Source organism: Canis lupus, chromosome 7 (assembly GCF_048164855.1).
Source record: "Canis lupus baileyi chromosome 7, mCanLup2.hap1, whole genome shotgun sequence".
Classification (NCBI taxonomy): Eukaryota; Metazoa; Chordata; class Mammalia; order Carnivora; family Canidae; genus Canis; species Canis lupus.
In genome coordinates, this window is record NC_132844.1 from 39,570,277 (window position 1) to 39,585,165 (window position 14,889).

At 33.1% G+C, this 14,889-nt stretch overlaps 1 protein-coding gene across 17 annotated transcripts in view; it reads right to left on the reverse strand.

Annotated features, from left to right (window-relative positions):
* The window catches only part of FAM135A (family with sequence similarity 135 member A), a 132,944-nt gene that overhangs the window by 77,862 nt on the left and 40,193 nt on the right, over nucleotides 1-14,889 (reverse strand). For 11 of the 17 annotated variants that reach the window (XM_072832443.1, XM_072832438.1, XM_072832436.1 and 8 more), the window contains 6 exons: nucleotides 10,780-10,919; nucleotides 10,596-10,666; nucleotides 9,169-9,342; nucleotides 5,701-5,827; nucleotides 4,721-4,874; nucleotides 775-852 (listed from right to left, as the gene is read on the reverse strand). In XM_072832443.1, the coding sequence (XP_072688544.1) occupies nucleotides 775-852; nucleotides 4,721-4,874; nucleotides 5,701-5,827; nucleotides 9,169-9,342; nucleotides 10,596-10,666; nucleotides 10,780-10,919 (744 nt within the window). The remainder of the gene's footprint in view (nucleotides 1-774; nucleotides 853-4,720; nucleotides 4,875-5,700; nucleotides 5,828-9,168; nucleotides 9,343-10,595; nucleotides 10,667-10,779; nucleotides 10,920-14,889) is intronic. The other 6 variants (XM_072832435.1, XM_072832434.1, XM_072832441.1 and 3 more) reach the window with 2 other exon arrangements.

Sequence of the window (14,889 nt, forward strand, 5' to 3'; positions counted from 1 at the left end):
TCCTTTTGTTCATACTTCTGAAAATCAAGAAACAAATACTATGATTTTACTTTTAATTTCTACTGCTTTTCATAATTTTAAAAAATGTAATTATAATGGGTCTATGTAATAACACAAAATAAAAACCTTCAATATACTTATGAAAGAGCAGTAAGTTAAATATTATTGCTATTCAAGAACAAAAGTCTAAAATATACAGGGAAATATGTAAATAAAATGATATCAGAATATTTCTGTTAAAATATATAATAACGAATAGTTATGATTTGATTCTATTTTGTTTTTGATACTTTGTTTTTTAATATAAATAAATCCAAATTGACATAAAAACAAAACTAGATACTGAAGATGTTTCTTTTCTTTATTTCTGTAACGCATGAAATTAGTTTCAGTTTTTAAGCCATATTTCATTATTACTAGACCTATCCAAAGATAAATTGACTTGGAACAAATTTAAGGTAATTATCATTAAACCAACAAATCTGGCAATAAACATGTTTTCCAAAAAGTGCTCTTCGCAGTAACTATAAAAAGAATATGGAAGAAAGCCAAAGAAATCTTTGTATTTACCACTTTAAGATTTAATTACAAACTTCAATATTTTAAATTAAGAAATTAACCAAAGCTTATCTACAAACAAAATTGATTCTAGAAGTTAAAATAATAGTTGGAGCATTCTATATTAATACATATTTATGAAATTTGACACTAATTTAATGTAAAGTTTCATACTAATAAAAAGGGATTATTTACTTAACCTATTTGTAAACATACCTAGACAGGTGTCTTTCTGGGTTCGTGGCTGTTTTCTTCTGAGAAGACGCTCATAAAGGACCTGCATGTTGGCCTTGGCTAGTTATAAGGATTGCACACAGCACTAGTTACTAATACTCCTTTTACAACAAACTTTCCTAGAATTTTCCAACTTGTTATTAGTAGACTTAGTATTGATCTGACAGTACAGTTAGCTTAGAACACTAAAACAGAGTCTTTCAGTTAGTTAATTAGCTTATTAGAATTGTAAATGATGTACATTCAAGTTTATATTACTTCATTCTTCTTTCTATTTAGATATATACACCATTCAACATTTCATAAGGTTTGTCATTTCAATATTATTTTTATGTTTTAATTTCTTAGAATTTTAGAGCTAGCAGGGATCTCAGACATAAGCTAGATCAACCCCTGCTTTTATAAGTGTAGATACCAGGGCCCAGAAAGATTACATAATTTGCCAAAGCCTAGATTCCAGAACTTGTGACTCCCATTTCTAGTAAGAGCTGCTTACACCAAACCGATATGTAACTACATGTCATCCAAAAAAAAAAAAAAAAATGTACATCATTCAACTAGGGGAAAAGAAAATGGCAAAAGCAGAAAGGAATTCAAGGCATTATTTTAAAAGATGGAATAGAATTTAGATACATTTTTGAAGCATGGTAGAGTTTAAGACTTTTAAATATACTTATTTAAAAACTCAAGAAAAATATCAAATAGTAAAAGGAAATCCAGTAAATGTCCTCTATTCAAGAACTACTTTAGGGGCGCCTGGCTGGTACAGTTGGTTAAGTGTATGACTCCTGGTTTCAGCTCAGGTCATGAGACTGAGCCCCGAGTCAGGCTCCATGCTCAGTGAGGGGTCTGCTTGAAACTCTCTCTCCCTCTTCCTTTGCACTCCCCACCACCCCCCCTCTAAAATAAATAAATAAATCTTAAAAAAACTGTGCTATATCCATATATTAAAACTGGTAAATATAATAATTAGTCAACAGTGTTTTATAGAAGTATTATCTAGTGCTTATAATTTAATTTTGGTAGGATAAAAATAATGTTAATACTTAAGAATATGTAATTGTTTTATTTTAAATAGTTAACAGTATTTTAGATGTTCCCTAGAAGATGCATTCAAAAATAAATTAAAATTTGCAATAAATAGAAAATATAAATATGAAAATTTTAAGAATAACACAAAACGCTACCTACCAATATTTATTGAAGATGAGTCTTGACTTTAAAAATCCTTAGGAAACTATAATAAGCTTTGTGTTGATGCCTATATAGTTTTCATGTAACAACAAAAACTATATTGTGCCATTTCATTCATTCATTTATTCAACAAATATATTTTAAATAGGTAGTATGTGAAAGGTACTCATTTTATTCTTATCACTATTATTTGCTTATTTAAGACTAAAGTCTAGGTTTGCTTTAGGATTTGGCTTCTGATAAAATATTTTAAGCAAATAATTTGGAATAAAGTTTATACTCACTTAAGTAATTAACTTCTGAAATTAAATATAAGGGCTCATAATTTCCATGTTACAGGTGTAAGGTCAAATTAATTTTATATAACATAAAATCCATTCTTCTCTGTGAGAAAATTTAAGACCTGATAAATAAGTGAATTATCATGCTGAATTAGATTAATAAACTAGAAATAAAGTGCTAGTATATTAACTATTTGAAATAAATCTGTGGTTTGAAGAGATGCTTATTGTAGATATTAATTATATATTTTACCAGTAAACATTCTTTTTAGAGAGAAATATTTTGTAAGTTAAAATGTGATTTACGTGTTTTTTCATTATCAAATATTACAGGTTAAATCTATTTGAAAATTACATGCAAATAGATGTCTTCCTTATACAGGCATTTATAGGCCCACCTCATATGTGACTCTCTATATTAAAACCACTGAAGTCTCATCTCGCTGGGTGAGTTTCTCTTATTCATTCCAATGCTGGACTGATCACTTATTAAAGGAAGAGAAGTCAAAGCTCTTTAAAGATAGAGACCCTGTATTTCCTCAGCATCTAGCTCAGTACTTGACACAGTAGGTGGCCATAAAAATCCCAAGGGAATACATATTAAGAAGTGTTAGTCCTAGAGCTATTTTACACTGTTTGCCTTTTGAATGTCCTTATCTTTCCTTCCTATTCACGCACATTTGGTTCCCTTTAATCGCCATATCTTTCAAATGAAATCTACTTCCTATATAGTAAGCTAGTAAGTGAAAGAAATGGATTCAAACATGCACTCTAACTACAAGATTATGCCTCTACAAATTCTATTACATTATTCAACATCAAAACTATTAACAAATTTTCTTGTAGAAATACCATCATACATGGCTTCTGAGTTTCACATCACTTCTTTTTATAATTCCATTTCTTGGGTACAGGATATTGTCCTTCATTAATACTGTGGCTTAATGGTTTGGTAGTTTAGTCATTAACCAAAATTTATATAATTCTAAGATGTGTTGGAGTTCAAAAAAAAAAACAAATCAAGAAATATATGGAGCATAATTTTTCCATTAATTGAGAATAGTGATAGCCTAAATTAGTTCTATTCTACAAACATTTCTTTCATGTTCAAAAAAGAACATTTTAAATAGTTTAAATTTAAGACAGAAATCTTAGACAGGATTTTCCTAAGGGAAACAGAAAGATTCTAAGTATATAAAATATCAAGAAAGAAGAGTATTTCAGAGAACAGTAATCAAAAGATTTCCACCATTTTTGTCTTGGGAAAGAACACATGAGCAAAAAAGAATAAATTTCCCCATTGCTTGTACACCTGTATATAACTGGGATACCTGAATTAAGGATTCCAAATAGTCAACTGAGTGGTATCTGTTCATTAAATCCACTGGACTAGCTGCTCATAGGCAGTGGCACAATACCCAGCTGGATTTAAGTGAGGTCAAATCATTACATGTTCCTAGAATTCTTATGAATCCCCCAATAGACAATTATAAAAATAGGCTAGTACTCTCAAACCCAAGAATCATTTCTAATAACAGTAACTATTTTTATGAGTGCATCAATATTGTTAAAAGATTGAGATCTTTGAGAAACAAAGAAATAAAGAGCACTGATTAAAATAAAACTGAAAAGTAATTCTTGATTTATTCAAGTATATAATGATAAAATTAATTTATTAATAAATTAATGGAGGGATAACTAATGTGTGCTTAATAGATAAGCTAGTAGCTGATGTTTGAAAAGAAAAGCTTATTAAACTATCATAAAAAGGTCTGAATAAAAACTTATTTTGGCTAATCCCAAAAATTTATCTTCTGCAAAATAAGTACAAAAGCATTTTGCAAACTACAAATGATACTCAAAATCAAGGCAATATGATTTTTTGTTGTGTACTATTATAACATATGCAGATATTACTGTTGGACTCAAATCTAGATGGATTGTTTTAGTGATTATATTTCAAAATGTTAAAACTGAGTAATGTTATTATTCTCTGAAGTGAAATAAAAGAAATAAGATTTGAGATCACTTAAAACCAAATGTATATAAAAATGTTCCAAGTACCCACAATCTGCTTAGATTGTTAAATATTTGAAGCACGGATTTAGTTTATCTTTCCATGATTCTATAGATAATCATAACATTTGCTTTATAGTATGCTTTCTGGTTATATTTTCATAGGAGTAGCATATTGACATATATTTTTAAAAAATCTATCAAAAGACTCATTTCAAACTTAGCATGGAGGAGTTACCTCTCTATATCATAAAATTTTTTTTTAATTGTAGAAAGTAATTACCAAGGGTCAAAAAAGATGGAATCAAGAGAGAGGTAAAAGTGAAGCTTATAAACATTATAGGTTTAGTATAGAAAAACTATGGCAAAGCTGATAGCAAAATGAGAATGAAGAGAAGACTTGAACTATAGGTTAGGTCTGGCTACTTTTAACATACCCAGTTCTAGTTTCTGACAAGAGGGAATCTCTTCTGTTACCGTAATGAAGTAGCTGTGCAATCCTTTGAAGGCTAGCAGCAAAGTGGCACAAAGTGTATAATGAAAATGATAGGCATGATGTAGGAAGGAGTCTGCAATGATGAAGCTGCAACCCTAAACAAAGAATGGATTTGGGATATAGAATGTTAGTTATCAAAAATCTAAAAATATTACATTTGAAATAGTAAAACAAAAGGAAAAAATCCTAAGCATTTATTAATTAGTTATTCTAAAACATAAAAACAAAATCAGCAATATTTTAGGGTGTTGCTCTTTTTCATTCAAGTAATTTAAACACATAAAATGTAACTCTAATAATTTCAATTACAGCGGGCTTTTAAAACAAGCAGATTATAGGGGTCGTAGAAGGGGAGGAGGGCGGGGGAGTGAATGGGTGACGGGCACTGGGGGTTATTCTGTATGTTGGTAAATTGAACACCAATAAAAAATAAATTAAAAAAATAAAACAAGCAGATTAAATTATGGTTTTTGAAAATTTGAGATTCAGATTCCATTTGTGAGGGACAGATACTCTGCTTTTATAGTGTCAGCCCATTTCCTTCTAAGGGAACAGTGGTTGTACTTGTACTACTTGCAAGCTTAGGTTTCAACCCTGGCAACTGATCTTTACAAGGTCCTTTGGAGTGATGCTACCAGTTCTGTTAAAGGAGCAAGAGGTAACAGTAACAAGTTAAAAAAGGCACTGGGTGTCAAAGACCTCTATCCACTAAATCTGGTAAATCTTTAAGTATCAGGCTAGTTTTCATAATAAACAATCAGAACCAATCAATTTGTTAAGATCATATTTAACTAGGTCTGTAAGTTGTTGAGCTAAGATAATTAATAAACAAAATAAACATAACATTCACAGATGAAACAGTTAAAGAATACTTCATTTAAAATGAAAGGAAAAAGGATGTATGAATGTATCAGTTCTTACGTCTGGTGATAATTGTTTTGTGTAGTTAATACCAAAGACCACGCTTTCAAGAGTAGGAATCACAGAATCTTTGTTTTGTGCTGGTGCATTTCTATTTAACCAAGTAGTCTTCACAGGGCGAGGAAAGCTGGAGGAATAAATATTACATTATTATTGTCATAATAGTCTATTTGAATGTTAAATGTTTACAAAAGAAAATTTTCTAAAGATAAAGAGCAAGACTTTTGCATGGTTATAATTCCTAAAGTACTCTTAAATTTTTTTAATAATTGGAATTATTATGAAAAGGCAATGAATATATAAAAAACTAAGACTAGATGCCTGAGATAATTTTTCCATAATTGGGCTTCAGGAAATCTCAAAGAATTCTAAAGATAAAACTGTGGAATCTAGAGTAGTTAAATGACAAACGGGGGTCAAGCTTTAATCTGGAAATGCTGGACTGTCAGAACCAGTACCAAGTTTATAAAGTTAAAAATCAAATATGGATGCTAGTTACAGGAATAAAGAGCTTCTCATGTAAATGTAAAAAAAGAAATATTACCAAATCTACTTGTTATCTCTTTTTCTCAAAGACAAGATATTTCCTTTCTCTTTACTACAAATCTAGAAACTCTATTAAGACAAACTTCAAGTAGTCCAAGTTACTGTCTCAATCGCATATTATATAAATTACTGATGTTAGTATTAATATTATATTTAATATACCGTAAGTTCTATACAATAAGCATATTCTGTTTGAATGTTTAAAACCATATACAATTTTGAAATAAAGTATTGGCTAGTTGTAAGTAGGCCAAAGCATTTGAACTGTTTGGCAGTTCGGCAAAAAGGAAAAGACAGGAAAGTAAATCAGTTTTGCCATAAGCAGAAAGCAGCCTTCATTTGCAAAAATTAATTTGCTTTGCAAAAATATCGATATCCCAGCAAAGAAGGGCATTGCAATCCAATGGTAAGTTACACTTGCTACAATATGTTTTTCAGAATTGAGGCATAAAACGTGTACTTAAAAAAGTTCAAACAAAAATAGGTTATGTAAAAAAAAAAGCAAAGAAAAATCCTCTGTGGGGTTACATTTATTACAAAAAATTGATTTAACGTCTTTAGTTGGGTTGATAGTAGAAACTGTTTTCAATAAAAATAACATTTAAAAAGATGATATTGTAAAATACGTTTCCATTTTGTTTAGAGGAGAAAAAAAAAATCCATCCAGAAAAAAACTTCCGAAAAAACTTGTCAAAGCATAGTGAGGAATGTTACCCTTAACATGACCCCTCCAGCAGCAGGCACCAGCAAAAAAGCTTTTCTTTACCCTTTTCTTGCTTCCCTTCTCCAATCTCTCATTTACAGACAAGGAAAAAGGCAGGGAAAGATGTTAACTTCTTTCATGGTGAAGTTCTAGCCGCAAGAGAGGGGATATGAAGGCCCATGACAGCTAGGTAGGCCCAGCAACCTCAGCTGCTGCAGCACCTCAGTATCCTTCCCAGTCACTAACCAGAGCCAACAGTTAATCCTCTTGGCTTCTGATTCTGAGCCAAAAATCTCTTCTTCCAGTAGACGGTCTCTAGGAGATGAGCTGCCTCTTTTTCCTACTAGTCTGTGGCAAAAACTGCTGCATTGCAAGAGGAAGCACACATTTAACTCACTAGGATTGGTGATATAAATATCACTAACTCTATTTAGTCCGGGCCTTAGAAAGCAACACGAATAACCTGAGCTAACCTCTATGAATTGTTTGTACATTTCTTAGAAGAGAAACTGAGCCAGTGTTATATATATATATTAAAAAAAAAAAAAAAAAAAAAAGGAATGGTTGAAATGATTCAGTTAGGATTCTTACTGTAATTACAAGAGATTTAGAAAACTACAGAAATGTATTTTATCATTACACTTTCAGCATTAAAACCTGACATAATTCATAAAAAATAATATTGTATACTACTTATTTGAAAGTTATATTTCAAAAAAGCCACTTTTCTTATCAAAGAAGTTTTACTCAGTTATCATGTTATTACATATTAATTTATTCAATCAACATCTAAAATTTTTTTGAAGTTTTTAATAAAATTACATAATAGGAACAGTTCCCTATTACATATCCAAAAGTTTTAATAACCAAGAACAAGCTCTCTAAAGGCTTAAGAGGTAAGACAAAGATAGCAAAACAACTAGTTACAGATCTAACTATAGAATAAGGAAAGCAAAGCAAGTGATTAGGAGAAACATTTATTCCTGGCCCTGTGCTCTCAAAGAAACCATGCAACTACACAATGGCAGAGGTTCTCAGAGGTTTTGTTTTTTTATTTTTTTTCAGAGGTTTTAAGAGAGTTTAAGGATATGTGCCATGGGAAGCTGTTACTTGTGGGCCATAGGTTAAGTTGTACTGGTCTTCTATAAACTTTGAGGGTAATTATACAGAATTACCTATTTAGTTTTTCTGATAAATCAGTTTAACATTTTTTTAAAGATTTTATTTATTCATGAGAGACACAAAGAGAGAGAGAGAGAAAGAGAGGCAGAGACATAGGCAGAGACATAGGGAGAGGGAGAAGCAGGCTCCATGCAGGGAGCCTGATGTGGGACTTGATCCCGGGACCGCAGGATCACGCCCTGAGCCGAATATAGATGCTTAACTGCTGAGCGACCCAGGCATCCTTGTTTTCTTTTCTTTTTTTTTTTTAAGATCTTCATTTTAACATTTGAACCCTGAAGTATCACCCCAAGTATCAGTTGTTGGAATCAGACTGGAAAAAAATTGTAGACAGTTCAGTAATCAAATCAACTTGGAGTCTTTTCATTTAAGTTACTAATTTTGAAAGTGTCCGTCTGTTGCTCATACCACAAGAGAATGATGTTTATTGAAAAAACTGAAGGGCCTGAAATATATTCTCACATAATGAAAGACATCTCCCTATGAAAGTGGCCAGAGAAAATAATTATCTCAATGCATTTATTATAATCTAGAATATTATGTACCTTTAGGCTAAAATGGTACGTTATTGTTTAAAAAGTTTATTAGTTAAGATACACAAATTGATTAATGACTTAGAAAACAAGAATTATTATATAGCACAGATTTAAGAAAAAATTAGGCAATCCAGAGAAGAGACCAAGAAACTGAGAAAAAACTAATACTTTTCCAGAAAATGAACACAGTATAGCATTATTTAAAAACACAGATACAGACTAAACAATGCTGTATGGTTATTTCCAGACTGCATTATTTTCCTTGGTTAGTTTATTTGACAAAGATTGCTCCATATTTCTGTATTAAAAGATTTATCAATCTAATGTTTCCATGTTCTTAAAAGTTATTATTTTATTACTCTAGTCTAAACTGAAAACATTTATTTCATAATATAAATTAGAACTCCCTCATTACTTCAATTATCTTTATCAAAGTATATGTTTTCACTATAAAATGAAAGATACTACATTAATAAGGACCAGAGTATTGGCTAAATTTACCTTATTAGTGGCTGGTGTAGTGCAACTAATGATGCATGAACTGTAACGGACACAACAGAAAGGTGGAAATAATCAAACATAACATTAACATGATGATGAAGGCCTCTATGGAGGCTAAAGTGCAGCTTCAATGTTCGGCTACTTATTAGTTGCAAGGCATTCAGATCATCTGCCCTAGAAAAAGCAACACATTTACATATAAGTATGGCATATTTAGTAAAGGTTAATATTTTGTAGAGTAGTTTCAATGATCAAAACATTTAGTTACTGAATTACTTTTTTAAAACTTAAAATGAGAATAATTTTTAAGGCATCACATTTGCATTAAACAGGAATGTGAAATCTAATAATAAGAAAATAACCAGATCTTATATTTAGTTTTCTACCAGTCCATGGATACAGATTTTCACTAACGTCCCTATAAAATGTAGTTAAAATTATTTTTCTTGTAAAAAATTTTATCATTAAGTGCTGCTTGAAATTAAGCAAGCAGCTGGTAGATATTTGATTATAGATATACTCTGTCATTAGACTGACACATAAAAAATTAAAACAATGCTATGAGAATGATTTCCAAGTGTGTTTGTGTATATGTGTGTATATATTTTAACCCATACAAACATTATAACTACCTATAATTTACAAACTACTCATTTCAGCCTAATTCATTTACAAAATTCTGACTTGGTTTAAAAATAACCCCAAAGGCATTCTTACAGGGGAGAGGTAGCTACCACATAAAAAATTCTTATTCCTCCATGATAGTAAAGAGGACATCTCATATAGACCTTTTAAAATGTGACTGCTTAGTCATGTATCCTACAAGTATCTAAATTTATATGTAATTTTCAAGTATTTCTACAAGTACATTTGAAATGAGAGAAAAACCCTACAAAAATAAAATTGTTAAACAAATATGATTCTTGTTTTAAATGAACACAAGCACAGTGTGTCCCTAAAATATATGACTATGTGTCCAGATGTGTGAACAAGTTCACAATAGTCAATCCTAAAACTTCCTCAAGGGCTCCAGGAATTAATGAACTAGAAAAAATTGCAAAGTATAAAGGTCATCAGTCTTAAAAACTCTCTAATCATCAAGAGTCCTGACTAAAGATGGCATCACTCATGCCATAAGATGGTCAGTTACACAGTGAAAGAGTTTGGTTATACTTAAATGTCTCATAGTAGTGGTATTATGTCAACAGTGGAGTTTCTAGAGCCTAGGAAATTATTTCTTCAAATTGTATGATTTGCTACCTGGGGCTCATGGAATGGACACAGTAGACCTAACTACTCTCATGAGACTCCACAGACAGAAGTAGTTCAAATAAACAAAAAAGGGAGAAGCTAGATTCTAACAAGAAAGTGGGGGAATAGATAGCAGTTATGAAAACTAAAGATCTTTGTTTGAATAGCCTACTTACGAATAATCTCCATCTGTGAAGTGTAGATCCAAGGATAACAAAAAATTCATTTCTTCAAGGGTTTCTTCAATCTAAAGAGAAATTACAATATAAGGGGTCTTTCTGAGTACTTATAGAAAGTTAGAAATATGCCTTGAAGCTCTACAAAAAATATTTATCTAAATACATATGAAGAGATGTTTACCTTTTTTTCATCCAACAACATTTTAACTTTGAAGATCATGACATCATTTAAAACAACCTCCTCATTTTTATATAGAATTTGAAATGTTTTACTGCAAATCAGAGATTCATGAACTGAAGCTGGAAAGGCTAGAGTCACACCTAAAACAGATAAGATATGTAACTGACAGGTAAAAAGGAAAAATTTAATACAAGTAAATTAGTACTTTAATAAGTTTGATTATATTACTCCAATGTCATTATCATTTTATATAGCAGTATTAGAACACTTCTGGAAGTTTAATAACTTCTATATAAAAAATGAGTAAGTACATGATAACCACTATAAAACTGTACAATTTGTTTTAATCTGAGAAGGTACATGAAAAAAATCTCAAGGTATATTTAAAAAAAATATATTTTAGTTATTAGAGAGAGAGAGAGAGAGAGAGAGAGAGAGAGAGAGAGCACAAGCAGGGGGTAGGGGCAGAGGGAGAAGCAGACTCCCTGATGAGCAGGGAGCCAGACCTGGGGCTCAATCCCAGGACCATGAGATCACCACCTGAACTGAAGGTAGATGCTTAACCGAATGAGCCACCCTGGCACCCCTCAAGGTAGATTTATCTTAAGAGGAATAATTGATATGTATATTCAGAAGGAAGCAATTTAGTTTTCCACTGATGCACAGTAAAGCATTTGACTGGCCACTGTCCTAGTTGCTTAATGGTAACCTCTAATCCCTTGGAATAAAGGATTTGTTTGGGTTTTGTCCCAATTCCTTGGAAATGGCCTCTAAATCCTTAGAATTTCCCTGGACAGGCAACTACATGGGAGAACACCTGAGGCTGGGGGAAGTGGAGTGCTGGAACTTATTCACAGTTGGCCCAGATAATTTATGGCAAGGAGATGACTCAGGATGTGGGCTGGCCACACAAGACCAAGAAAGGTGGGGCTTGAGACACATAATGGGAGCCCAACCTCCAGTGAGGGGAAAAGGGCCTGGAGATTGAAGTTTCGCTGATTGGTAATACTCTACATATTGTCACATACAAACTTTCTGGGAGGGTGACACATCCTGTCTCCTAGGGGAGAGAACACAGAAGCTTCACAAATCTGGGACCCTCTCAGACCTTGCCCTACGTATCTCTTCTTTTGGTTGGCTTGGATATGTATCCCTTTGCTATAATAAAACTATAATAATAAGGAGAGTGCTTTCCTGAGTTCTGTGTGTTGTTCTAGCAACTTCAAACCTGAAGGGGTAATAGAAACCTCAAATCTGTACCCATCTAATCAGAAATGTGGGTAACTTGTGGACCCCTGAAGTGCGACCTTATGTCTGAAGTCAGCTCAGTCTTGTGGAAGACTGTGCCCTTTACATGTAAAAATGGTCTATTTCCATCCAGGTTGCAGGTGTCAGGTCATTACAACAAGGTGGAACTTAAACATTTAAACAAGGTGGGCATCTCTGCAGAGCAGGGAGCAGAGTGGGATACTACAGTCTAAATGGAATAAGGAGATGTCCATATGGAGTGGCTGCCTGATGTTGGAGCCTATGTAGGATGAAGAGGGCAATCCTGGTGGAGGGATAACTTAGGGTGAGGTATTGGGAGCCCAAGCAAGATGAAAAGGGCAACTACATGGAAGAACAACTAAGGGTGCAGGGGAAAGGGGGTGCTGGAGCCCAAATTAGGTGAGGAAGGTGTTCTTGCAGAGGGGCAGCCAGGTACAGGCAAAGGAGTCCAAAAAGGATGATGATGATGGTGAGGGTGGGTATGCGCAGCAGCAACCTGATAAACTCTCATGGGGGTAAAGTAAGGTTGAGACCAACATCCCCTACAGAAGGAAGTCCTGATACAAAGACTTAGTATGTTCAAGTGGCTTTGAGAAGAGTATCTACACAAAGAAGTGACTTGTCATGAGGTGCTGAAGCCCAAGAGGTGTAAGAAGAGCATTCCGAGGGAGAGGGAGCAGTGAGAAGAGACTGGCACATATGAGAGAATGATCACATAAAATACTATATTAAGGATAATGAAAGTCAGGTTTCTCATTGAAATCTTTCAGAGGGATGCCTGGGTGGCTCAGTGGTTGAGTGTTTGCCTTCAGCTCAGGGTGTGATCCCAGAGTCCTGGGACTGAGTTCCACATTGGGCTCCTCGCAGGGAGCCTGCTTCTCCCTCTACCTATGTCTGCCTCTCTCTGTCTCTCTCATGAATCAATAAATAAAATCTTAAAAAAAAATCTTTCAGAGAAAGGATGTATATGGAAAGTAGATACAAATATAAATGAATCCTATGGTACTGGATTGAAATTAGAAATACATGAACTCATGTTTTTCACAATATATTTAGATAAAGATTGGTGCAAATTCGCATATGCATATGTAAATATATGTGTGTGTACATACATAACTCACTAGCTCTGTTCACTAAAAAGCCCTGGGAACACATCCCCAAATATTGGTTTCATAATACTATCTTACATTAAAGGAACCAGAGTTTTTGGAGAAATGTTTGACACCAGAGCTGGGGCACAGATAGGACAAGAGAAGTCTGGATCATCTTTTCATACCAGAAAGCAAAGAAGTGCTAAAAGAATAAGGGGACATATCAAAAGGACATGGAGCTAGCTTGGAGAGGCTACCCTGGTCATTTCAGGGATGGACAGAGCATCAAAATAAATTATGACAGTAACAGATTAATATCCATTGAATAATAGAGAAATTCTTAAGTCCATATGATATATATATATATATATATATATATATATATATATCATATGAATGAAGGGAAAAAGCAGATGTTTTAAGTGAAAAAAGAAAAGTTTAGGGTAGAGAAGTCTAAAATGATTCAAGTTAACATCATTAGTAGTGGGACAGACAAATCATGTACCACCTACGAGGATATAATGAGAAGAACATAGTATCATTTCAGAGATACTCTTGTCAAAGGTGCATAACCTGAATCCAATCATGAGGAATCACAAAGCAATTCAAATTGAAGCACTTTCTACAAATTAATAGGATTGTAGTCTTTAAGAGTTTCAGGGTCATGGAAATTAAAAAGGACCAAGGAACTGTTCTATGATGAAGGAGACTAAAGAGACAACAGCTAATTACCAGCCATGATTCTGAACTGGATCATTCTTCTATAAACGACTTTATTGGGACAGCTAGCAAAAGTTGAATGGGTTGAGGATAGACAGTAATAATGTATCAACATTAATTTCTTGATTTTATTAGGGTTGTATAGAAGAATGTTCTTGTTTGGAGGAAATAGATACTGAAGTATATGGGATGATGGAGTGAGCATCATCATGTTGGCAAATTACTATTAACTGGTTCGGGAAAAATTATTTGTACTACCTTACAATTTTTCCTAAGTTCTCAAATATCGCAAAAGAAATCAAACAGAAAGAAAACCAATCGAAGTTAAGAAACTTAACTTCTATAATATTTCAGAGAAGAGCTGAGAAGGAGAAAAAATTTTCATCAAAAGAAAGTTGATTTTTCTCAAAATACCCAGCTATTGTGAAATTAGAATCTGCTGCCTCAAAAAGCACAAGTTTAGTTACTGCTTTTCCTAAGGATGCCCACTCCAACATAGCCCTCTCAAGTGGGGGCTGTTCCTTTTTCTATACTTCTACCACTACTGGACCTGGAGCTTCTTTATTCCTTACTGATATGCCTTTAGCCATTCTTGGTCTCTACTTTCTGAAACCACCTCCACCACTGGCTTTGAATCTCTTGGACAGTACCATTCACAGTTTCATTCATGTTTTGCAGTCACTACAAAGCCTGGAAGCCCTCAGCTCTTAAAGGCTTCATTTCTTTTTTTTTTTTTTTTTTTTCTTTTTTTAAGGCTTCATTTCCTAACTCAAGGTCTCTTTTTCCAAAACTACTCCAGCAATCAAACCTCTTAGGTTCTCTTTCCCCTCTCCTTAAGTGTTGTTGTACTCTAGCCCTCCTTAGCTCCTCATTCCTATAGTCATTCCCTAGAATTTTACATTACCTATGACTGCAATTTAAAGTTCAATCAATATCCTCTCTCCAGCTTACTCTAATGCCACAAGCTCAACAATCTTTGGACCTCATTTAGTAGATTCCACAAATCCTCCTCCTTTTTGCAATCCCTGTA